This window comes from Felis catus, chromosome F1 (genome assembly GCF_018350175.1).
Source record: "Felis catus isolate Fca126 chromosome F1, F.catus_Fca126_mat1.0, whole genome shotgun sequence".
Taxonomy (NCBI): domain Eukaryota; kingdom Metazoa; phylum Chordata; class Mammalia; order Carnivora; family Felidae; genus Felis; species Felis catus.
Window position 1 is genome coordinate 39471576 of NC_058384.1, and position 27571 is coordinate 39499146.

A 27571-nucleotide genomic window follows, 5' to 3' on the forward strand; every position below is an offset into this window, starting at 1 on the left:
GTATGCCGTTCCTTTATATGTCCACCCAGCAGAACCTCATTTAAAGTACACTTGCTGTTAGACGTTAAACATATTCCAGATGAAGTTGATGGAACTCCTCAGGACACATAATATCTTTCATTGGTCAGGGTCTTTTAATAGATGTTTGAGCTGTACTGTTTTTTTGTATATATTCTTTTTCAGTAAAGATTAGTATCAGTTTGCTTCAAGTGATCTTGAAAATAGTTCACCATGGGTACTGTGATTGTCAAATTCACCAAATGTAAATGACAGAATATAAACCAGATGCTCATACTACCCTTGTAGAAACAGATTAAAGAGAACTCTCAGCTGTTTTGCTGTGTGCTCTATTTGTTAAATTTGGGCAGAACTAATGTTGAATCCCATGAGAGGGGTATTTTTGAATCCCATGGACATCGTCTCCTTTGGCATAGCTGCCGTTTTCACCATTCCATCTGGTGATAGCAGAGCAACAGTGGCACTTTTGATCCTGACCATGTTTAATACAGCTTGGGTACAACATCAGTATGTCAGGAACAACAGTGCCCTAACTCTCCTGTAGGTAACAACTAAAATCTTTGTTGGTCAACGTATATTCCTGACTTTGTGTTTAAAGCTAGTGCTTTTTGCTCTTTGGATCAACTCACTTTTGATAGGCCGGATTTTTGATATGTAAAGATTTCCTTATACCAGAGGACAGACCTTATGATTTAGAAGCATAAATTTTTGGGCGCCTCAGTCAGTTAAGCATCTGACTTCCGCTCAGGTCATGATCTCCAACAATTAGTGAGTTCAGGCTCCACATTGGGCTCTGTGCTGACAGCTCAGAGCCTGGAGCCTGTTTCAGATTCTGTGTCTCTCTTTCTCTGTCTGCCCCTCCCCCACTCATACTCTGTCTCTGTCTCTCTTTCAAAACTAAACATTAAGACAATTAAAAGGCATACATTTTTTTCTTGAAAATTTCAATTTTCATATCAACTATAGACATCTATCTCTAAGATTCTGGCTACTTCAAGGTTGAAGGGTGATTTATTTTTCTAAACAATGAGTTATTTTAGATATTATTAAAAATAACATTTGCTTATTTCCATAAGTTTGCATTCTGCATATCTTTAAGCAGGAAATATCTATATATTGATGATAAAAAGAAAAATAAATAAATATGCTAAATTCTATTTTCCTTTTGCAGTTTTTTATTTTCAATTTCTTATGGCTCCAACTAATCTAGATAAAATATATATGGTTTATTTTTAAAGATCTTTTATGATCTTTCTTAGACATTCCTTAAAATACTAAAATACTTCACTACCTAGAAAAATAAATCACCTTTCACCTTGAAATATTTATAAAGATACTTGGCAAACATATGGAATGGATTACTTAAAGCCATAAATGGTGATTTATGGGGTATTTATACTGAAAGCGTGGGAGGAGAGCATCAGAAATTAATCTGATTTTTTATTTTGGCAATAGCTTGTGTTATATAATTGACGTACCATATAATTCACTCATTTGAAGTGTATAGTGCAGTGGGTTTTAGTATATTCAGATGTGTGCAGGCATTTCCACAATTGAAAAAAATTTGTATCACCCTGAAAAGAGACCCAAGCATCTACTTAACACCCTTTACTGTCACCCATCCTATCTCCCCACCCACCCACCCCCCCAACCCTAAGTAAGCATCTACTTAACTACTTTCTATCTCTATATATTTGTCTATTCTGGACATTTCATATAAATGGAATAATATGATATGTATTTTTGTGTGTATGTGATTGGCATCTTTTACTTAGCATATTATTTTTAGGTTTCATCTGTGTTCTATATATCACTCTTTATTGCTGAATTATATTCCATTGTATAGAATGTATATATTTTGTATATCCATTCATCAGTTGATGGACATTTGGGTTGTTTCTACCTTTTTGGCTATTGTGATATTTGTGAACAGTTTTTGTGTGGACACATAGTTTCATTTCTCTTGGATATATAGGCCTAAAAGAATAACAGGATCAAATGGTAACCTTTGTTTCACTTTTTGAAGAACGCCAAACTGTTTGCACAGGGGCTACATCATTTACATTTTCACACAGTGTATAGGAGTTCTGATTTCTCCACATTCTTGCCAGCAATTGTTATTATCTGATTTTTAAATTATAGCCTTCCTAATGGATATGTAGTGGTATCTCAGTAGGGTTATAAGTGCTGTTTTACTTTTATCTCCATGTTAATTAAAGATAAATGAAGCTTACAGTAAGCTTGTTTTATAAATAAATGATAAAGTATAATTTTCTGAATTGGAATTAACTCTGACAAACCCCAGTCTGATATGTATATGCTGTGCATATCACTTTAGCAGAACGATTCAAATACTTCATGTTCATGATTGATTTAAGTCTTGGCTCCTTCTTATACCCTTCTAGGACTACTTGAACATGGGCACTTAGAGCTACTATACCACAGTAGGCCAAGACCTGGATTCTTCTTAGGAATTTTTTTTTTTTAAGGTCCATGTCTAAATCTGATATAAGAATAATAAAAGACATGCAATACTAGGACTTACATCTTACTAATTTTTGAGACTAATAAATTTCTCACCTATAACACTTAAATGCTTCTCCTTATTTAATAGCTATTTTTATATTAAAAAAACTTTTCTGTCTCTCAAAAAGTAAATAAACGTTAAAAGAAATATATTTAAAAAAAAAAAAAAACCTTTATTTTTGAGAGAGAGCAGGGAAGGAGCAGAGAGAGAGGGAGAGAGAGAATCCCAAGCAGGCACTGTGCCGTCAGCACAGAGTCTGAGGCAGGGCTCAATCTCCCCAAAATATGAAATCACAACCTGAGCTGCTGGCAAGAGTTGGGTGCTTAACCGACTGAACCACCCAGGTGCCCCTTTAATTTTTTTTTTAATTTTTTTTTTAATTTTTTTTTTTTTTTTTTTGGGAGAGTGAGAGAGCATGTGATGAGTAGGGAAGAGGGGCAGAGGGAGAGAGAGAGAATCCCAAGCAGGCTCCACACGGGGCTCTGTCTCATGACCTGGGACCATGACTGGAAGTGGAAATCAAATGGTGGATGTTCAACCAAGTGAACCACCCAGCTGCCTCTGTGTAATAGCATTAACTTTAATTTCTAATACATAAATGTAACTTGTTTTGTGTAGAGTCCACTGATTGGAGGTAACAAAAATACAATTTTTGTAACACAGATACAGAACCTAATACTGGCCTTTGTATGATACTTTAAGCTCTATTCAATAAATTCAGTGGAATTCTGTAGCCTTTCCTTTTTCATTGGAACTGCTTTTTATTCCGTAAGCAGTCTTTATACTGCTGATCCTAGCATATTCTGCTCTGCCCCCCGGTGGCCTCAGTGCACAACTGTTGCTTCTGCCACGGCTGTTGGAACTGCAAGATTCTGTCTTGCCTCCTGCTGCAGTATGCAGCCCCATAGAGTGGGGCACTGGGAGGAGTCTGCAGTGTGGATGTGAGATGGTTATGGGCTCTAGAGCCAGACCTCTGGGTTTGAATCCCTACATCACTACCTCCTTGCTGAGTAACCCTGAACAGGTTACATGATTTTCTCATCCAGAAAACAGGTGTGATAATAGTCCCTCTCACAGGGTTGTTGTATTAAATGAGTTTAATACAAGTGCTGAAAACATTGCATGCTGAAAATATTACATGGCACATAGTATCTGTGTTAGCTGTAGTTGTTGTTATTCTGATCTTAACTCTTTAGGTAAGAAATTAAATATGTGTGCTTTATCTAGAGATATAAATTACTGTATATTGATTGTGACCTAGAGCTTATTATTTTTTTCTTACTACTGATCTTTTCTAGATTCATTATATACTTGGTTTTATATAATTTTTAATTTATCTGTACCTCATATTGTAAAATTAAAGGGTAAAAAAAGTCATATTAAAATTTGAAAGTTTAAAGAAGTGGGTGATTATCATATAGACATAAGTATAAGGACAATATGAGAAAATTTTATTTTGAAAATGTATTACTAATTATACTTAGTGTTTACCATCCTAATTTTTGAAGTAAACTATAGATTTTATATGTATGTTTTGCATACTATAACAAGGTAATTTCTAAGTAAGTTTTTTATTTGCACTTTTTCCTTTCCTCTTTTTATATATATTATATGTATATATCCATACCTGTATGTATATACATATATGTATGTGTATGTATAGGGGTGTGTGTGTGTGTGTGTGTGTGTGTATCTTGAATATTATTATGGTACGGTGTTTTTTCCACTCAGTATTGTATTGTGCATATCCCTATTGTTAAATAGTTGAGGATACCATAAATAGCTCATTATGGTTGTAACATTGTTTCCTTCCTTTTTGTTATATATAATACTGTAATGGTCACTTTCATTCTGTTTTTTCCTCTCAAATTATGTCTGTAGAATAAATTGCCAAGAAAAAATCTTGGTAAAGAGTACATGAATAGTTTTGTGGCTCTTGAAATGTTTTCCCACCTTTTTGTTCAAATTATGCTTTTTAATGCTATCAAATACTGATTTCTGAGAACTTTCTTCCTTAAATCATTGTGCTAGGAACAAAGATGAGAAAGACAGTCTGCTCACTAGGGCCAGAAGAGTTGAATGGAGAGGACACATACAAATAAATGACTTGAGTGAAAGGAGGTGCTAGAAGTGATAACTTCGACTCTGAAGGAATAACTGGGCTACCTGGGCAGTAGCAGTCTGGAAAAGACTTACTGGATAGAGTAGAACATGAAAATATCTGAATTTGAAACAATTATTTATGTTTATTTTTCTTTCGTGCATATGTTTATTTAGAATTTCCAAAACATATTTCTTGCCTAACTAAATAACTTAATTTCTGCCAACTGCATGATACAATAGAAAGAGCCCATTAGATTTGGACAAACTATTTAATTGTCTGAACTTCAGCTTCCTCACATATAAAATGTGTAAGTGATATTTCCTTTAGAGAGTTGTGAGGGTTGTAGAAAGTATATTATCTCCGGCTTTATTTCAGAAGAGATTTGACATGAAAGAACTAATATATTAATGACATACTTAGTACAGTATCTGGTACATAAGTTAGACTTAATAAGTAGGAGTCACCATTGGTTGTATGATTGTTGTTATTAAGATAAAGTATCTGCCTTTCTATAAATAGTGCTAAATTTTTGATAGGCTAGTCTACTACCTCCTGGTCAAAACCACTTTCTTAAGCTCCAGTGTAAAGCTAGCTCCCCATTCCTTATGGTGACCCCCCAGACTAGCTTCTTCCCTTCCAACTTTCTTCAGTTCTTGCTAGTTGCCAGGTACCATGTTAGGTGTAGGAAGTATGAATATAACTAAGATAATGTCCTTGCCTTCAAGAGTCTTACTGTCTAACGAGGGAAACAGGGTTGTATACAGGTAACTGTACTATGATGAGAGAAGTCAGTGATTCTCAGCCCTGGCTTCTGGGGAACTTTTTAAAAGTACCAGTGCTCATGCCCTACTTGAGATAAGTCAGAATTTAATGCAGGTATAAACACTCTTTTGTAGGAACCTGTACTCATTCTATAGGAAAAATGAGTCATTTTGATTGGAAAGTGAATCGGAAAAAGCCTTTAGAATGAAGATAACAATCAGGCCAATGTCAGGACTTAGTCTAGATTATAAGGAGGACAGCAACAGCAAGGGCATGGAAACTTGAAAATTGGTGACAGATTTGGGGAATGGCAGTCTTCTCTGGCTGTTTTGAAAGGAGTGTGATTTGGGGGAAGGAAATGGTAAGTTAAAAGGCTGGAGTAATAGGTAGGGACCAGCTGTTAAAGTACTTTACCTCTGTTTGAGGAGTATAGACTTTAATATAAAGTAAATAAGGTAGACTTCATGAGAGAATGTGATATGATGAAATCTCTGATTTGGAAAAATAACTAGTCCCTAGTTTATAATATCTTCAAAAGCAAATTCTAGATAGATTTAAAGCAATAGAAAAAAATAGAGGAAAATATTTCTGTATTTGTGGGGTGGGGAAACCTTTTGCAAACGTGAGATAAGTTCTGTGTCATAAAGGAGAATAGCAAGATTGACAGCTTTTACCAAGTATCTATTTAGAACTTCTCTGTAGCTAACTATACTCCAAATAAAGTTGAAAATCCAAAGGCACACTAGGAAGATGTATTTGCTATCTGAATGACACAGAGCTAATATACCTAATATGTAAAGAGCTCTTACAAATCAAGAAATAAAAACAGATGGAACATCTCAAAGAGAAAAATAGGCAAAAGATATGAACAGGCAGTTTTCCAAGGGACAAAATACAAGTTGGTTGCCTAACATGTAAAAAGATGCTCATTATTATTCAGCGTAATGCAAAGTCAAATGAGGGTGTGTGTGTTTCTTTTTTTTAACCTTTCAGACTGACACATATGATAAAAAGTGAATGGTACCAAATGTTGACAAAGAAAAAAATGTGGGGAAACAGGCACAGTGATAACATTCTTGGTGGGAGATAAAGGTTGCTTCAGACTTTCTAGGGAGCAGATTAATGGTTATTTATGAAAACTTAAAATGTGATTGCTCTTGGGTCCAGTAGCCCCACAGTGAAGAATTATCCCTGGGGAAATACAGTGTTGTAGAATTGTTTATAATGCCAGCGAATAGGAAACGATGTAAATGTTTATCTATTTGGTGTGCATTAAACTTTTTTTGTAAGAATACTTACCAAACTGTTCACATTGCTAGGGGAGGAGGACCGGGAGGGGTAGTTTCTACTTTATGTATTTTGTAATGTTTGGAACTTTTAAGCGTCAGGGTGTAACAACACTTTTGTATTTAAAAACAAGCAAACACGCACAACACAAAAAGGCAAAGGAAAGACTGGAGGTCCTGGGTTGCTGGATGAATAGGATAAGGAAAAAGCTGGAGCCAGGAGAATCAGAGAGTCCTTTGCCTTGTTCAAGCGTGAGAAATGTTGATGGTCTGCGCGGGAACTGTGGCAGTCAGAAGGAGGAAGACGGCAGATTTGAGAGACATTTTAGAAGCAGGATCTATAAACTTTTTCTACTATGTGGTTATGAAGCTTGAGGAAAGAGCGTAGTCAAAGATGCTCTGAAGTTTGTAAATTGTATTATGGGTAAATGATTACAACATTATCAAAAATAGGAAAAACAGGAAAAGGAACATTCCCTGAATAGAAGAGAATGAGTGTCTTAAAGATCCTCACTAATTATTTCAGTGATAAGTTTGTTTGGTTCAGTTAGCGTATCTCTCATTTGTGCTTTCTTGTTAAGGCTTATCTTCTGTAGTCTTTAGTTCTGTTACTTTTTGTTAGGAATTGTTTCTAATATTGTAAAATATATAAATAGCAGTTTCTAAGTGTAATTTTTAAACTCTGTTCTTGTTTTATATTTTCAGAGTGCTCATTTGGCCATGATAGATACCCTAATGATGGCTTATACCGTAGAAATGGTCAGTATAGAGAAAGTAATTGCCTGTGCTCAACAGTACTCAGCTTTTTTTCAAGCCACGGATTTGCCCTATGATATTGAGGATGCTGTCATGTACTGGATAAACAAGGTAGGAATATGCTCTCTTGAGTAAAAGTAAGTCTCCTAACCAGAAAAAGTACAATCTTTAATCATATATTGCCACTCTGCTATAGATTGCAGGTTTTGTCTGCTCCAAATTCTTATTCTCAAATATATTTTTTAATGTTTATTCATTTTTGAGAGAGAGAATGTGAGCGGGGGAGGGATGGGAAGGGGGGACAGAGGGTCTGAAGTGGGCTCTGCACCGACAGCTCCAAGCGTGATATGCTGCTCGAACTCATGAACCATGAGATCATGACCTGAGCCGAAGTTGGATGCTCAACTGACTGAGCCACTGAGACACCCCTCTTATGTTGAAATCAACCCCTGATGTGATGGTGTTAGGAAGTGGGGTTCTGGGAGGTGATTAGGTCATAGCCCTCATTAATGGGATTAATGCCCACATGAAAGAGGCCCCAGCAAGCTCCCTTGCTCCTTCTGCCATGTGAGGTCACAGCAAGAAGATGGCCGGGAAGCAGGCCCTCCCCAAACACCAGACCTGCTCGTCCCTTGATCTTGGAATTGCCTGCATCTAGAACTATGAGAAATACATTTCTGTTTATAAGCCACCTATTCTGTGATTATTGCTGTTACAGCCGTCTGAACAGACTAAGGCACACTCGTTGTTTTTGTTTTAAATCAAAATGAAAGCTAAAGTTGTTTAAATTACTTAAAATTTCCCATTACCTTTTGATTAAAAAAAAATCTGTTAAAATGATGAAAATAGATTTCTGTATATTCTACAATATCTGTAATTACATTTAATAATGATTTAGTTCATATCAGATTATTAGAAAATTTCCAGTACTCAGAGTAGGGTGTTATATACACTGTGGGTGTTCAGTGAGTATTTTTTGAATCTAATAATGAAGTAATTCCTATTTCCTATTCTCTGATTCTTAGGTTTGCTTGACTGGGTTGCATAAGACTGTATTGATTGTAGATTTCTCTTGGAAATTTTTATGGAACTGTGATTAGTTATTTATGCTCTGAAGGTGCTTAAATTGTCAGCTTATTACTCCCTTTGCCAAATTGAGTAGTTAATTCCTCCTGATTTGCATTTGTTTGTAACTATCACTCCAGAAAAAAATGAAACCTTACCCATGAGCAAGACCTGAGCAGATCTAAAAGAAATTGTACCTTCAGGTATCCTTCCTTGAATGCTTGCATAACGAGAAGCTAAATGTAAAAAACTTCATTTATCATCGTTATCAGCATCAAGGTAGAAAGCCCATTTAATACTCTGTTCCTGGAGTTCCTTGATTTCTTCCTCCTTAGCTCTGGACAATCATCAGGATGTAACCTTCACATCTTATTGCAAACATCTCATTCTTTTTTTTTTTTTTTAATTAATTATTATTATTATTTTGTTTAAATTTTAGACACAGTGTGAGCAGGGGAGGGGGGCAGAGAGAGAGAATCTTAAGCAGGCTCTGCACTGAGCATGGAGGGGCTTGATCTAATGGCCGTGAGATCAAGACCTGAGCTGAAATTAAGAGTTGAACACTCAACTGACTGAGCCACCCAGGCACCCCACAAACATCTCATTCTTAAATAATTCCTTCACTTAGTCAAATATGCCTACTGTTAACAGTGTTCAGCTTCATCATGAGTTCCAAACCATTGCGGCTGTTAATTCGTACAGTCTCAGTTAAGATTTCTTTTTTGAACTAGATTCTTGCAAGTACTGTCAGTTACTTTGCCTCCTTTTCTCTCCCTGTGATTTATGTGACACAACCCTGGTTGAGCTCAGTTACCTGCTTTCTCTCTAGGGTGCAGCTATGGATATAAAGGAGAAATTTACACAAGGAAGCTAGTTTCGCTTTAAATTTATAAACACAGACTTCAAATAAACACTCAGTGCTTACTGCCAGGCCAACAAGTGTGTCCCTAAGAAGTTCACTTTCCCACACTTGAAAATTATTTCATCCTTTCTTCTCTAATCCTCAGACCTTCCATAGCCCATCCCTTGTTAACTGTCAGTTGAGGACCTTGCCTCATCCTTTTTTTGAGACCAGAGATGGGAAGTCATCAGGTGGGAATTTTTTTGCTACCAAATCTGTAAACCTTTCCACATCAGTATTCATTGTCTTTCTTTCTTTCCTGCTTTTAAAGTGGAGAAAGTGACCCCTCCCCCTTCCTGTCAAAGACCAGTTTCTCATTACTTATTACTCTAGAACTCTGCTTTCTTCCCTTGTCTTTGTCATTGGTCCTCTGTTCAGTTCTTGTCATGCTTCCATGTGCGTTAGAGTCCCCAGGGAACTTGTTAAAATGCAGGGTCTGACTTTATGGGGTTGGGGTTGGGGTGGAGAGTCTGCATTTCTAAGAAGCTCCAGTGATGCTAATGCTACTGGTCTGTGGACCACACTGTGATTCCCTCACTCTCCTGCATCATGCAGTTCTCCCTCTCTATTGGACCATTCTTACAAGAATACAGACTTACACTAGTGTTTCCCATTCTGATAAAACTTCCCCAACCCAATTCCTCCATACACAGAACTTCTCCAAAGAGTTATTTCCTCATTCACTGGCCTTCTCTGCATTCTCTCCCATCCCCACCCCTATACTGAGTTGGTTTGGGAGTTGGCTTTCATCTTGACAAATCGAGTGAATACTTCTCTGTACTCCTCTTAAATTCAGCCTTTACTTCTAAATCATGTGTGACCCTTCTAAAGTTTTGGTGGAGAACCCAAGGTGTTTACCTTGGTGGGGGACTCAAGTGCCACACCAGCTCCCCCGTAGCAGGCAGCTTCTTCAGCCTCTCAGCAGTTGTTCCCCCCCCCACTTCCTCCCCTCTACCCCACCACCCCCTTGACTCTTTTGAGTCTTTCCTACACGTGCATAGTTCAGGGCTCAGCCAAGGATTTGAGGACAGTTTAGATGTGCAACTGGGGTGTCCCTCCACCGTGATTCCTTCTTTTCCAGGATCTTCCTCAATATCCAGCCATTCTGACAGTCTCCCATTTCTCCCTCAGTTCTTCAATCCAACACAACTAGTTTTCTGCTTGGTTCTATCCACTGTGCATTGTGTGAATTGAGGAGAAAGCCCTTGAAAAACATAGATTTCACTCAGCATATTGCCTCCTTTCAAAGGTCACATCCTTTCCCATTTCTGTCTGCTTTTGATTGCTCTCCAATACCTTCAGCAGTTGCTTTTTTTGTACTTTGTCCAGTTTACATCTGCTGTTCTGGGGAGCTTAGTGTGATACATGCTATTCCACTGTTATCAGAACAAAATCTCAGAATGTCTTTTTAACAGTGTAACTTGAATCATGTCATTCCTTTATTAAAACTTTTAGGGGCTTCATTTTACACTTAAAATGCAGAATGCACCATGGCCTACATCCTGTGCATTTCTCCATTCTCAGCTTGGGGCCACTGTTCTCCTCTCACACTTCACTCACTTCATTCTAGCTGTCTGCCTCCCCACAGGGCCTTTGATCATGATGTGTCCTGTTCCTGGGCAGCTCATCTCCCGGTTTTTGCACGGCTTCCATTCCATTGTTTCTTTCTTTGTTGATAAATATTTTTTTTTATTTATTTTGAGAGAGAGAGAGAGAGAGAGAGAGAGAGAGAGAGTGCAGGGGAGGGGTAGAGAGAGAAGGAGAGAGAATCCCAAGCAGGCTCCACACTGTCAGCACAGAGCCCAGTGTGGGGCTCAAACTCACAAACTGTAAGATCATGACCTGAGCCAAAATCAGGAGTCAGACACTTAACTGACTGAGCCACCCAGCTGCCCCATCTCAGTGTATTTATGTTTTTAGTGTTTATTTATTTTGAGAGAGAGAGAGAGAGTAAGCAGGGGAGGGGCAGAGAGAGAGGGAGAGAGAGGATCCCAAGCATGCTGCATGCTCTCCATGCAGAGCCCAATGTGGGGCTTGGTCTCTCAAACCTTGAGATCATAACCTGAGCCAAAATCAGGAGTCAGACGCTTAACTAACTGAGCCACCCAGGCACCCCATGTCATTTCTCAATTTAGACAGCACTTTTTCCTCACAACCTTGTCTGAAGTGGGCACCTGTCAAGTCTTATTTTCTGCTGCAACACGTCTTCTTTGCATCATAGCACTTCCAAGAGTTTGTAATTATTTTGCTTAATTGCTTAAACAAACTAGGATGATCTTGGGGCACCTGGGTGGCTCAGTTGGTTAAGTGTCCGACTTCAGCTCAGGTCATGATCTCACGTTCATAGGTTCAGGCCCCACTTCGGGCTCTGTGCTGACAGCTTGGAGCCTGGAGCTTACTTCAGATTCTGTGTCTCCCTCACTGTCTGCCCCTCCCCTGCTTGTGCGCGCACAATGTCTCTGTCTCTGTCTGTCTGTCTGTCTCTCTCTCTCTCTCTCTCTCTCTCTCTCTCTCTGTCTCCCCAGAATGAATAAATACACATTCAAAAAAGAGAACACTAAAAAGAAATCTGAGTAATCTTTGTGAGGATAGGTACAATGCCCATCTTTCTTTTTTTAGTCTTGGTGCCTAGACTAGTGCAGTGTTTGGCAGAGAGATGATGTATAATAAATAAAAGAGGTAGGTTAAGCTACAGAATTAAGCTAGGCCTTTTAGAACTTTGGGAATTTATAGAAGGATAAAGAAATCACTTAATTAAGAATGTTCAGCACCTTTATGCGGCCATATCCATCCTATTCAGTTTTTAGATAGAGGTTGAAAACATTTGATTCAACCTGAACCTCCTAGTGTACTTTTTCTTGCTCCAATCTACGAACACCAGCTTTGTTACTTATTTTCTCATCATGACTTCACTCTGGCCTCTCAGATTTAGTATGTCCTTGTTCCTTTTGGCTCTTATTTTGGGTTACCCTAACCCAGTTGCCATTTTTTCTGGATAATACACCCATAGGTATAAAAAACCTACCATAGAAAAGTGAGAATAACATGGCTAAAATAGCATGATTGGCAGAAAATGAATTTGAATTTAAAAATAAGCAAAATCACAGAAGACAAGATTGTACTAAATGACTGACTCATGCAGGGGTACCCACAAGTTGTGAATACATGAACCTTAACATTATTTGGTTCTACCTCTCTTTCCGGTTTCATCTTGTAACCCCTCCTTTCCTCGCCATGTTTCAGCCATACTGTTTTTTCAGTTCCTCAAACATACCAGATTTTCCCCACCACAACGCCTTTGCTTATATTGTTTATTCTTTGTCTGGAATACTCTTTTTTCTATTTTTATCATGGCCAGCTTCTCATTTTTAGGTCCCAGCTTAAGTTACCTCTCATGGAGGCCTTCTCCGACACACCCAGCCTTCCTAAAATAGGTCCTCCCTCTCACCCCCATTATTTTCTTCTTATCTCTCTATTTACAGCTCTCCTAATAAATTGCCTTTTTGGTGGGGTGGAGTTGGGGGTCTCTTGCCCCCCCCCCTTTTTTTTTTTGGTCCTATGAGGATAGGGACCATTCTGGATTTATATATATCACTGTGTCCCTAGCCTCTTAATACAATGTCTGTTACATAACTAGCATTCAGTAAATAGCTGTTGAATGTGTGAATAAATGAATGAATAATGGTTTAAAGTATCAATATATGACTGATTTGTTTTTTGAACAGAATTTAGATAAAAACTTTTTAAAAAATCATGAAGACATTTCCAAACTGATAGATCAGTTGTGACTACATAGCAGTGAATTAGAAAGTATTTCTTTTTTAACCTAAAAAAAAAAAAAAAAGACACACACCACCCCCCAAAAACAACAGAATAACTTATAAACTTTCCCAGGTTTTAGTCCCATCACCTCTTTCTGCCTAACTGTCCCCACCACACAATTGGTAAATTGATCAAAATATGTCAAGATGCATGTAAATTATAAAGCTGCTTTGTAGCACATAAATTACCAAGACAGAAAATGTTAGTGATTTTGGCAACATGTTGGATTAAGACTACAACCTCCTGCTTATAAACACCTAGACATATATTTGATAAACTGTAATTAGAAAAGTTTATATTACAGAGGTGAGCTTTAAAGAAGGAAAGGAAGTTCTCAGGTGCCAGGAAAAGTGGGGCCTGGAAGTTTTGGTGGCTCTCCCACTGGGCTGTCAAGCATATGCTAGAGTTTTAAAGTCATTTGGACACAAGGAAAGGCCTTGGTTTTGCCTGCTGTGGGAAGTAGGAACTGCAACCTCTATTTAGACCCACAAAAGATGCACAGAAAGCTGGACCCTCAGTGAAAGGGAGCACATCAGCCATGCTTTTAACTGCCAGAAGATCCAAATACAAGTAGCTTAAAGGATTTATTATCTCACATGGCAACATATCTGAAGGTGGGACATATTCAGGGTTAGTTAATTTAGGGACTCAACAGCAGCAACAAGAATATAGGGGCTTTCCTTCTTTTCTATTCTGTTATTCTTTTTTTTAATCGTTTTTATTTTGTTTTTTGAGAGACAGAGACAGAGTGCTAGTTGGGGAGGGGCAGAGAGAGAGGGGGACACAGAATCCGAAGCAGGCTCCAGGCTCTGAGCTGTCAGCACAGAGCCTGATGCGGGGCTTGAACCCACAGACTGCGAGATCATGACCTGAGCTGAAGTCAGACGCTTAACCGACTGAGCCACCCAGGCGCCCCTCTATTCTGTTATTCTTAATTCTATACAGTGTTTCCATTTGTGGTTGTATAATGGCACCAGTGATTCCAGGGATCATACCCAGTCACAATAATGTCCTGCAAAGATGAGAGGGTCTTCTGGACTCTTTGGTTTACAAAGAAAACTTGCCCTCAGATTGTCCTCCCACCAGGAGGTCCTGTTGTCTAAGATAGATTCTTTTGCCTGTACCTAAACCATCTTTTAGCAAGAAGAATGAGGCTATCATGATTTTCTTAGGCTGATTATGAGTTTCCCTCTAGGTCTGGGAAAGAGACCTCTTTAACTGAACATGCAGGAAGATGAGCACTCAGCTGATGATCAAGGAAAATGGGAGAAGGCAACAAATTAACAAAATACTAGTACTAGGCCAGTAATAATCTTTCTGGCACCTGTCAGAGAAGCAAATGTAAAAATACTCTGAAAGTTCACTTCCACACCCAAAGGCAGCGGGGGAGGGAGAGTCTTTGCTGCAAATTCAAAAGTACTGGCAATCAAAAATTATGAAACACATGGAGAAGTGAGGGTTACATTGCAAGAATCTCAGAGAGTAAGGACAGTCTGAAAAAGACTATAAAAATAAATGTGTGGGCTTTTTTTTTTTTTTTTACATTTTATTTATTTATGTTTGAGAGAGAGAGAGAGAGCGAGCAAGCACAAGTGGGGGAGAGGCAGAGAAAGTGGGAGACACAGAATCTGAAGCAAGCTCCAGGCTCTGAGCTGTCAGCACAGAGCCCGATGCGGGGCTTGAACTCACAAACTGTGAGATCATGACCTGAGCCGAAGTTGGCCTCTTAACTGACTGAGCCACCCAGGGGCCCCAAAAATAAATGGTTAAATGACTGGAAATAAAACATGGAATAAAAACTATAGGAAAGAATAAGGCCCCATGGGGACATAACAGAAAAATAACCAAAATGACTTCAGAAATCAAAAATGTTGTTCATTAAAAATCAAAAGTTTAAAATAGAAGATTAGATGTAAAGAGGGAATTACTTGCCGAAAGGAAGTTACCCAGAATGAAGCCCAGAGAGATGAGATGGAATATATGAAATCAAGATTAATGGAATTCCTAATTGGAATTCCAAAAAGAGATTACCAGAGACAAGCGGGGAAGAGAGAATATATTTGAAGAAATACAAAATTTTCTACAAGCATTGAAAGATACAAACTTTCAAGTTCAGGAATCACAATGAGTTCCAACCAGGATAAATTAATACAGATCCATACCGATACATATCATAAATCTGAAGAACTCCAAAATACAAGACAGAGCCTCTGAAAAGAATGGCAGTTAGACTGTAGTAGCCTTCTCAGTAGTAATATTTGCGCGCAGAAGACAATGTAGCAAAGTCTTCAAAGTGCTGAAGAAAAATAATAATGAACTTAGGGTTCTAGACCTTTTATTCAAGATTAAAGGTGATACTAAGATTTGTTCAAACAAAGAAAGGCAGTTCATTACTCACCTTTGCAGAACTACTAAAAGATTGTACTTCAGTAAGAAAGAAATTGAACCTAGAAAAAAGAGGTGGGATGTAGGAAGCGATGATAAAAAGCAGAATTGTTACACATTTGTGTAAATCTCAATAAGTATTATGAAAAATCATAATATCTCATTTTGAGGCCCATTAAAAAGCAAACTATAATTCTGAATGAAAAAGCATGGAGATGAAAGGGTATGATTTGATTTAAAGGCTTTCTGAGGTTTTTGTATTGTTCACGAGGAAGGTAAAATACTGAATAACTTTAGACTTGTACTAAGGCAAGGATACACATTACTATTTGTATTTTAAATAAAAAAAAAATGTTTAAAGTAATCTATACACCCATCGTGGGGGTGGATCTCACAACGCCCAGATCAAGAGTCACATGCTGTATAGATTGAGTCAGGCTTCCCGACAGAACAAACTGAGGGTTGCTGGAGGGGAGATGGGTGGGGGATGGGTTAAATGGGTGATGGGCATTAAAGAGGGCACTTTTTGGGATGAGCACTGGGTGTCATATGTAAGAGATGAATCACTGGGTTCTACCTCTGAAACCAAGACTACACTGTATATTAACTCACTTGAAATAAAATTAAAAATAAATAAATAAATAAATAAAATGAAAAAAATTAAAAGCTAATGTATATTTTTAAATTAATAGATATTTAAAATCTAATATATCATTTTAACAAATTTATTTTTACCTAATTCATACTACTAAAGCCAAATATTGTTTTTTGTTCTCTAGTTCACTAGTCCTCAGCACTTGTTCAGATGGTGACCTCCCTGAGTCATGATGAGCTCTCTAATACATCACATCCCTTTAATTTTTTTCCTTGAGATGTACAAAAAAATATCATGATTCAACTTCAGTAGTAGAACTTTCTAACCAGCATTTGGGAACTAATTATTAATAATTATTAATAAGCTGATTATTATATTCATAAAGCTAATTATTATAATAATAAGCTAATTATTTTACTTCACTGTTTTGGGTACCCAAGTAGGTTAAGTAGCATGTCATGTCTTGTCATGTCTGCAACATGTCTTGTAGTTTTCTTTTATTCTATTGAAAGTTAATGAATTATCAACATGTAAAATTTTCTTATAATCATGATTTTGGTATTTAAGATGACTTATACCATTACATCACCTTAAAGTATTTTATTAAGGTTTGTTAAAGCCCTTATAGAGATTTAACTATCTGGTATAACTTTGAGGATATATTGTTTATAAGGATCTATGGAACATGTGCTATGTATCATGTACTTGGTATATTTTATATATTATTTCTGTTGTCCTCTGTGTTTTCTCAGTTGCTTATTTATTTAATTACCTATTTATTCTAATTATTTCAGTATTATCAGTTTCTGTGGGTCACAGATCCAGGCCCTGCTTCCTTGCATTCTCTCTGAGTCCGGCCAGGTTGCAGTCAAGGCATTGGCCAGACCTGTAGTGTTATCTCAACGTATGACTACAGAATGATCCACTTCCAAGTTCATGTGGTTGTTGGCAGTGTCCATTGCAGGCAGTTGGACCGAGGGCCCCAGTTTCTTACTGTCGCTGGGCTGAAGGCAAGGTTGGCAGGTTCTTGCCATGTGGGCCTCTCCACAGGGCAGCTAACAGTTTGGCAGCGTGCTTCATCAAAGCCAGCCAGAGTTGGCTAGCAAGATGGAAATTAGAATGTTATGTAACTTGATCTCTGAAGTGATATCCCATCACCTTAGTTGTGTCCTGTTGGTTAGAAATATAGGTCCAGCCCACACCCCAGGGGATCAGTGGGGACCATTTTAGAGCCATAATATCCCAACTGCTTTATGAAATAGCTTTTATTAAAAAGTATCTAAGGCTCAGAAGTATCAAGAAATTATTGAGGTCACAGCTTGTAAGTACAGGTTTTGAATCTAACCTAGGTCTTTTCTTTTTTTTTTTTTTTTTTAAATTTTTTTTTTAACATTTATTTATTTTTGAGACAGAGAGAGACAGAGCATGAACAGGGGAGGGTCAGAGAGAGGGAGACACAGAATCTGAAACAGGCTCCAGGCTCTGAGCTGTCAGCACAGAGCCCGACGTGGGGCTCGAACTCACAGATTGCGAGATCATGACCTGAGCCGAAGTCGGCCGCTTAACCAACTGAGCCACCCAGGCGCCCCCTAACCTAGGTCTTTTCTAATTCTGCTGTCTCTTCTATTTTGTTTAACCAAACCGATGATCTAAGTAAGAGAGCAACTAGGAAATCTTAGAACGCTGCAGATTCACGTACCAAAATAAATTTGTTGATTAAATTCCTTACAACCCCTTAGAAATATCATGAGTATAGAAGACTCTTAGTGACTATTGTTCATTAAATTTATCATAAATGAAAATTCTCTGTTTGTTTTTAGCCACTGAACTGAATTTTAGGCAATAGAAGAGTTCAGAAAATTATTGATTTAGTTTAGAGTTATAGTGGTTGATAATGGCATAATGTTTTCCAGAGTGCCAGAATTAATAAATTTGAACTTTATTATTATTAGAGTGACCTTAAAATTATTAGCTCAAAATCCAGAATTGTTTAAACTATTCTTAAGAAATATTTTATGCAGTACATAGACTGTTTCTTAACCTTTTTGGATTATGGACTGTTTGAATAATCTTTGGGAGATAAATTAAACCTTCTCCCAGAAAAGTTCTCATACAGAAATTTTTTCATCTAATTTAGCTGTGGCATTATGACTGCACTAAAACCCGCTCATGGTTCAAGGACATATCTATGAAATTACAGATTAAGAACTTGATTCAAAGGGTTTTATATATATATATATATATATATATATATATATATATATTATATATATATACATACATATATATATAATATATATATACACACACAATAAAATATTATTCAGTCACTAAAAAAAAGGAAATCTTGCCATTCGCAACAGCATGGATAGATCTAGAGAGTATAATGCTAAGTGAAATAAGTCGGAGAAAATACCATATGATTTCACTCACATGTGGAATTTAAGAAACAGAATAAACAAAGGAAAAAAGGAGACAAACCAAAAAACAGACTCTTAACTATAGAGAACAAACAGATTACTATCAGGGGGGAGAGGAGAATGGGTGAAATAAGTGAAGGGGATTAAGAATATACTTATTTTAGGGTGCCTGGGTGGCTCATTCAGTTAAATGACTCTTGATTTCGGCTCAGGTCATGATCTCACGGTTCTGAGCCTTGGCTCTGTGCTCACTGTGCAGACCCTGCTTGGGATTCTCCCTCCCTCCCCCGCCCCCCCCTCAAAAAAAAAAAAGTTTGTCTTGATGAGCACAGAGTAATGTATAGAATTGGTGAATCACTGTATTGTACATTTGAAACTAGTATAACTATAATGCTGTATGTTAACTACACTGGAATTGAAAATAAAATAAAATAATGCTTTGTGCCATTTGAAAAAAAACCCTAAAGTGTTTTTTTTCTTTTCTTTTCTTTTTTTCTTTCTTAGTGCAGCGGGGGAGAGGGGCAGAGGGAGAAAGAGAGGGGGCGGGGGGAAAGAGAGGATCTTAAAGAGACTCCATGCTGTCCATGCAGAGCCCGATACGGGACTTGATCCCGAGACCCTGGGATCATGACCTGAGCTGAAATCAAGAGTTGGACACTCAACTGACTGAGCCACCCAGGCACCCTTCCTAAAGTGTTTTCTAACGATAAGAAAACATTAATTTTAGGGAAAGTAATTTTTTTTGCTAATCTCTTTTATAAGAGATTAGAAAAAAATTATTAAAAAATAAAGTTTTATTGTTTCCTAAGCATTAAAATTAGAAGTTGTTGAGTACCCTTTTTTCTCTAGCACTCTAAGCAATTCTTGACATATAGTAGGTACTCAACAAATATTTAATAAATTAATGAATTTCAGAATATCAAATGAAACACTTGTAAAATACTTTTTTCTGGTTGGGAAAATGAAACTTTCTCATTTGAATAGTACTGATATTTGACATCAGAGATCTGACCACAGGCCTTTCAAGGTGCCTGTTATTTTATCATCATATTTGAATATAAATTCAAATCAGTGTTTTTATATTTTAAGGTAAATGAGCATTTGAAAGACATTATGGAACAAGAACAGAAATTGAAAGAACATCACACAGTTGAAGCTCCAGGAGGTCAAAAGGTATATATTTCAAAGAAAATAAGGTGTCTTTATGAGACTATGTATGTTCACATGTATGTGTTGTTTGGGAAATACATATATTAATTAATAGATATGTTCATTAAATTGTTTTTTGGTGGTGTTGTGTGCCCTAGAAAGCAGGTCATAAATACCAAGTGAGTAGAAGTGCAAAATGAAGGTTAATCGGGTGGAGGTATTTAGGAAAAATTGTTAATGATTAGAACTCAATTTGTGGAGTACTTGGCAGAAATAATGACTTTGCCTTTGGCAAAATGTATGAAACAACAGAAAACATTTTCAGTGTACCAGCCTTACAATGACTTCTCTTAAGACCAGCCTTTTAAATATATTCCAGTAATTGTAAGTTGTACATATGGTTATTCTGTGAAGAAAGAAGCAACATTAATATGGATTCATTCTTTAAAAATTCGTGTGGCTTTTAGAGCTTCCTTCTTTGAAAATTTGTGTTTTTGTTATAATGAGAGCTCTTTAATCACGTTGTGTAGCATTTGAATTGAGGTGTAAGAAATTATAATTATTCAGCGACCTTATTTTCCAATTTGGATTATTTAAAGTTTATTATTATACAGTTTTTCTATTCATTTTGGGCTAATGCTCCTGGTCACTGATAACCTCTGTAAGAAGAGAAAGAGAAAAAAGGAAGGAAAGGGAAAGCTGTTTTGTGTATTATCAACTTCAACAGAAAACTTTGTGGGAGACCACCTAAAATTTTGTCAGAACTTGATGTTTCGGCATCACAGTGAATTCCCTCATTTAGCTTACTGACTAGCTCCTGAAAATACTATCCATACTTGATTCTTCATCCTAACTTTGTTGATGTCCTTTCCCCCTAAAGGTACATGAGAATGGAAATCTTTTTTTTCATCACCCAGATCACATACTCCATTTCCCTGCCTTCTACCAGCTTCTGCCTCTCTCTTCCCTCCTGCTTCCTCACCCTCCCCCACCTCCCGCCATTGCCGTCCTTTCCTATTAGTTTCCCTCCTTTTCTCTTTCTCATCCTGTAGGAGTTGAAACCTCTGCCCCCAGTTTTGTGCCTGGAACTAATTGGGAGTAAGTTAGATGGCATCATCCTAAATTATAATACTAATGGACTTTTTCCATGATTATTTAAATGATTAAATCCTATAGTATTGCATACACATCATGAACTAAATAGGGATTTTATATGCTGGCCTAGGACCCAATAAACATTATTTCTGTTGGGGGAAAAATGCCATTTGTATTCCGAACAGAGTAAGTAAGCTTTACTTTTCTTAAAAGCTATATGGAATCTGGACACTACTTGTATTATACCTCTTTGACTTTTTTAAAACTATTTTTTAAGTTTACTTATTTATTTTGAGAGAGAGAGAGAGCATGAGTAGGGGAGGGGCAGAGAGATGGAGAGAGAGAGAGAGAGAGAGAGAATCCCAAGCAGGCTCTGCACTGTCAGCACAGAGCCTGACGAGGGGCTTGAACCCACGAACCATGAGATTGTGACCTGAGCCGAAACCAAGAGTTGGATGCTCAACCAACTGAGCCACCCGGACGCCACTACCACTTTGGTGTTATAATAGCACTTCCCCATGCAATTTCACATATTAACCTCACAACCAATATTTGTTAAGTAAATGACTGAGTAAATGAAGGAATGAATGTGATTCATTTTTAAATATGTGGATTAATACATATTTTTATCTTAGCACAACACGTTTTTATTTTCAAATGAATTTTCTTTTTTTTCCCATTGATAGAATCTCTGTGAAATCTATGTGAAATTGACAATGTCAATTTTACATAGTCTTACTGCAAAGTAGGTGTCATCATCATGAAGAATCACTCTGTGACAGCATAAACTAGGGAAAGCAGTCTCTATTACCTAACAGTGAGATTTTTGGCATTTGAACTAGTTGATTTGGCTGGAAATTTAATCATTTCATTCTTGATTTTTATTCCTACAAAAGCAACATTCTTGACCCTGTCCTCTTTTTAGGGATGAGAGAATGACTTGCTCTTCCTTATTGCTATGCGATTGGTAGGAAGTTGCCATGCCTTCCACCTACTTAAGCTAGCTTGCCTAGTGACCCAGATGCTAGCCATGTTTTCTATGATTTATCCAGCTATAGACAGAGCCCATGGTGTTGGATGATATTTCTTACTTTTTGTCCTTGCCCACCTATTCCCAACTTAGATGTTCAATAAAATTTATTTTATGAAACTTTTTTTTTACAACCATCTTCTTGGTAAAATACATACATACATTGAGGGATACTTGCACTGTATATTGTTAATGCTGGATGAAAAGTAGAATTCCAAAGCTATTTCTTTAGATTGTTAAATCTGCTAATGGTCTATTTCTGACTGTTGGATTGGTTGGTGTCCTTAAAAGGAAGGCATTTTAAGTAGTGGCATGTTTTAGGAAAATGTTTTGTTTAAAAAGTTTACTAATGTTATTTTCTGTTTGTTTGTTTTTTTTCAAGTTGCTCTTTTGCTTCTAATATTCATTTTTATTCTAAAGAGGATGCCTAGTTAAATGTGAATTTCAGATAAACACCAAAAATTTTTTGGTGTAGTTGCATGAACATCTCATATTTTTATTTGCTAAATCTGGCAACCCTACGTAAAAGATCTCTAAAGTTTATAGCCATGGCATTAAGCCCAACATTCATTCTCTTAAGGGGTTTGTACAGAGTGCTATGGCAAAATGAGTATAGACAAAGTAGAATAGTTCTGCCACTGATTAAATTCATGACTTTTACCAAGGCACTTGACCTCTCTGGGCCTCATTTTCTTTATCTGCAAAAATTTTAAAGTTGAATTAAATGGCTTCTAAATTCTGTGACTAAAATGATTTTCAAATTTTTCCTTCTCAGTATATTAGTAAAAGTAAGGAATTCAAAGCAAAAGGTTAGTGAAAATATTAAGCAGTTGGTTATCATAAAGTTTCATATATGTATATGTTACTTGTATTTTTATGATAACTGTGGAATACCTAAGAAGGTTTTCTAGAAGATGTGGGACTTGAACATGGCCTTAGTAGGTTTTATGATATTTGCATAGGAGGACACTAGGTCATAGGGAATAACATAAGTTACAAGTAAAATGTATATTTAGGAATTGGTAAGTAGACCATTTGGATATTCATGGGTTTATATTCCTAAATTTACAGTAGTAGCTCTATAGAGAGTAAAGTTTGTTTCTCACAGTATTAAAAGATACATGTCTACTCGGTGCAACATTCTTCACTTTTAAAACAGAAATACTGGTGAAATATTTTATAGAAGGGTGGGAATTGGATTAAGGAATTGCCTTTGGAGAAAAGAAAGAAATTAACTGAGTTCTAGTTGCTTTTCATTTAAAGGTATAGTCTCAAAATAGACCACACTTTCCCCAGTGAGACAGTAGGTGAATGCTTCTACATCTTTGCTTGATTACCTCAGCCTATGTGAATTTCCACTTTGACCCAAGTTCCTTAGCAATTAAAAACTATGACCAACTTTTAAAATTCTTTTTATTCAAACAGTACTTTAGATACTATTGGAAAGAAATTTTTTAAAATAACATCAACTTTTTAAAAGTTTTGTTAAATCCAGTTGTTTTTGTTGTTTGTTTTTTAAGTAAGCTCTAAAGCTCTGTGTCCAATGTGGGGCTTGAACTCACAACCCCAAGATCAAGCAAGAGTCACATGCTTTACTGACTGAGCCAGCCAGGCACCCCAGAAGAAAGAGTCTAAAGTCAAATACATTTGGGAAATGCTGTCTTGTCTGTGCCCCTTTAAAAATGTTACAACCCATTTTAGTACATTGAAGGCCTACATAAGAAGCCTGTTTCTCAAATATATTTAATCTTTGACCTCTCCTGTGAATGACTTCTACTAACATCCTGTGGAATTACTGTTATTTGCAGCATGCTTTGGGGAACATTGATTTGTAACCTATAATTTTGTAATTGATGAAGTTGCCTATTTCGTATATAAATATATAAAACATTTAAAGTTCTAATATAGTAGTACATCATTCTCAGATACATCATTTGATTTGATTCTTAGACTTATTTACCTGGTTTCTTTTTCATACCATTATTTCAGTCAAATAATTTTGAAGACTTCACCTGCCTAACTTAGATCATTTTTAAGGAATTCTACCCCTAAGATTCTATTCTATAATCATAGTTTATTCTTGTGTGGACTTCTGTGGTCAATGCTGATTCTTTCTTTATACCTATTGCCAATATACTATTTTTCCTTCATAGTCATTTACTTGTGGTTACTGGTAAAGCGACTTCCCAATCTAGAATATGCCTCTGTTGTATTATCAACCTATTTAGTATAGTTAAATGAGGAACTTAGCATTTTAAACATATTTAAAATTCAGAGATGGTACCGTGATATTTTTTCTCCAAGCAATATTTTACAAAGATGGCTTGCCCTAGAGAGATGTAAATATGAGTTAGGTATGCTAGCACTATGATTTTCATCTTTGCCTAAGAACATTGTAGAACAGATTTCTTTAACAGATATATAGGTGTTGTTAGATAATTTGGATACAGACTCAACAAAGATTTGGACTGGTATAGACTTAATATAACATTTTTTTTAATGTTTATTTTTGAGAGAGAGAGAGAGAGAGGGAGAGAAAGAGAGAGAGAGAGAGAGAGAGAGAGAGAGAGACAGACACGAGTGTGGGCAGAGGAGGGACAGAGAGAGAGAGGAGACACAGAATCCAAAGCAGACTTCAGGCTGTCTGCGCAGAGCTTGACATGGAGCTCAAACTCTCTAACCGTGAGATCATGACCTGAGCCGAAGTTAGGTGCTTAACTGACTGAGCCACCCAGGTGCCCCCTTAATGTAGCTTTTTAAGAACATTTATTTTGAAATATTTCAGACTTCTGAAAGGTTTCAAGATAGAAAAGAACCCTGTATACTCTTGACCCAGATTCATCAGTCTAACATTTTGCCGCATTAATTTTCTCTCTATATATGTGTGTGTATGCAGGTATGTATGTGTGTATATACACACACACACATATACATCATACACAAACACATATGTATGTAAATGTTTCTGAAACATTTGAAAGAGGGTTGCACACATCATATCCCATTACCCCTTTGTACTTCAAGGTGTATTTCTTAAGAACAAGGCTGTTTGTTTATATAATCAAAGTACAAGTGATTTAATGTCAGTATCATACTTTGATCAGACTTAGAGCCTATATTCCACTTTCGTCACTTGTCCCAGTTGCATTCAATTGTACATTATAATTTTTTTTCAGTACAAGGTCATGTCATGTATTTAGTTGTCATATCTATAGTCTTTAAACAGGACTAGTTCTTTAGCTATTCTTTTTTGCTCGTGACCTTGACATTTTTAAAGAAATCCCTCCATTTGTTTTCTTCTGATATTTCCTCATAATTAAATTGAGGGGTTTTTTTTTTAGACTGGAATGCTATATAAGTTGTGTCCTTCTCACAGTATTATATCAAGAGGCACATGATACCCATTTGCCCCTACTAGGTGATGTTGATTTTCATTAGTTGGTTAAGATATTGTCTGGTTTCTTAACTTCATGGTTATTATTTTTACTTTTACAGTAAGTAATTTGAGATGACATACTTTGATATTTACATTTGACCCTTGAAAAATGCAGGATCTTAGGGGTGCCAACCACCCATGCAGTCAGAAATCAGATTATAACTTTTGACTGCCCAGAAATTTGGCCACTAATAGCCTACTCTTGACTGGAAGCCTTACTGATAACATGAACAGTTCATTAACACAATATTTTGTATGTTATATGTGTTTTATACTGAATACTTATGATAAAGTAAGCTAGAGAAAAAAATGTTATTAAGAAAATCATAAGGAAGAGAAAATACATTTCCAAGATGGTACTGTATTTATTAGAAAAACCCATGTGTGGGGCGCCTGGGTGGCGCAGTCGGTTAAGCGTCCGACTTCAGCCAGGTCACGATCTCACGGTCCGTGAGTTCGAGCCCCGCGTCAGGCTCTGGGCTGATGGCTCAGAGCCTGGAGCCTGTTTCCGATTCTGTGTCTCCCTCTCTCTCTGCCCCTCCCCCGTTCATGCTCTGTCTCTCTCTGTCCCAAAAATAAATAAACATTGAAAAAAAATTTTTTTAAATAAAAAATAAAAAAAAGAAAAACCCATGTGGAAGTGACCTGTGCAGTTTCAAGCCTGTATTGTTCAAGGTCAACTGTACTAATTTTAATTTGCTCAATACTACAATATGTATATAATAGTTTCAGAGTCTCTATGTGTATACCAATGTGAAAAAGAAACCCACTAAGGAGTTTAAGATTTGTTTGCAATTCTTTTTTCTTCTTCTTTTTTGGTTTGTTTTACCCTTATAATGCTTTTATATGTTTCCCAGTTTTATTGAAATATAATTGACATATGGCACTGCATATTGGTTAACATCCGTCATCTCATGTAGTATAATATAATTCTTCTTTCTTTAGATTGATAATATATGGTCAAAATACTGTGTTCTGAAGTTGCTTGGGTTATTCCTTTGAAATATATTTGAGTTTATTGGTTTCTGTTTTCATTTAGTTGTAGTGACTTTTTTGCACCATCCTTGTTGATTTAATTTTGTTTTTTTGAATATATAGAACATTATATGATTTCCAAATTATATTAATTCCAAAAGTCAAAACTCGACAAAAGTGATAATCAGAAAGGTATTACTCCCTCCCTGTATCTCTTCTACCTCTTTCCTACCCCTCACTCCCTGCTAACCCTTGTAGGTAACCAGTTGGTTTATCCTCATTTTTGTTTATTTATATATATATATATACATATATATATATATGTATATATATATGTATATGTATATATATATCACAGTATTATGTATTTTATATATAGGTAACAGATATATAACAGATATATATACTGTTTTATATATATATATATGTTTTTTCTCCTCTAACAAAATATATTTAATCTTTTGCAATTTGTGTTGTTCATTAACAGTATATCCTGGAAATTACTCCATACAGTCCCTAGATACCTTCCTCATCCTTTTTTTGCAGCAGCACAGTACCCTGTTGTGTGTATGTACCATAGTTTATTCTACCACTTTCCTATGGGCATTTAAGTGTTTTCTAGTATCTTGCAATTACAAATAATACTACAAAGAATAATGTCCTTCTGTATTCTTGGATTTTCAGGGTAAATACCCTAGGACTTGGATTGCTAGATTGGAAGGTAAATGCATTTGTAGTCTTGGTAGCTAGTGCCAAAGTCTCCAAGGGGGTTGTACCATTTTACACTCCTGTTGGCAGTGCAGCATAGCTCTCAGACCTACAAAAGAGAAGACATTTCGGTCTCACTAGTCGTGAGGTGACAGGTCACAGCTCTAACTCCTTAAAGAATTCCAACTTTGTGAGGTCTCCAGGAAAGGCCCGGTCAAACCAGCATCCTCCCAAAGTGGCTTGAGAACACCTAGAAGAAGTTCAGGAATTATCCCAAATCCCAGAGAGCCTATAGATACCCGGAGGATGACATAGAGATATTTGGGGAGTATTAATGGCAAGTCCTAAAACAACTAACCAGAATTTACGATGAGTCATACATATGTGTGTTGAAGACAGTGCAAAGGAATGCTGGAAATGGGAACTATTCCAGAAAATCTGAACTGCCCAGGTTGGCCCCTGTCATCAGTAAGGACTTAATAAAAATAAGAAAATTTTCACTTATTGTCTGTGGCCTTTTAAAATGTTTTGGTCTCA

General features: G+C 36.6%; 1 protein-coding gene across 8 annotated transcripts in view; it reads left to right on the forward strand.

Moving 5' to 3' along the window:
- The window catches only part of CAMSAP2 (calmodulin regulated spectrin associated protein family member 2), a 113844-nt gene that overhangs the window by 54029 nt on the left and 32244 nt on the right, over positions 1–27571 (forward strand). For all 8 annotated transcript variants that reach the window (XM_011290950.3, XM_011290951.3, XM_019821952.3 and 5 more), the window contains 2 exons: positions 7403–7564; positions 19731–19814. In XM_011290950.3, coding sequence (XP_011289252.3) covers positions 7403–7564; positions 19731–19814 — 246 coding nt within the window. The remainder of the gene's footprint in view (positions 1–7402; positions 7565–19730; positions 19815–27571) is intronic.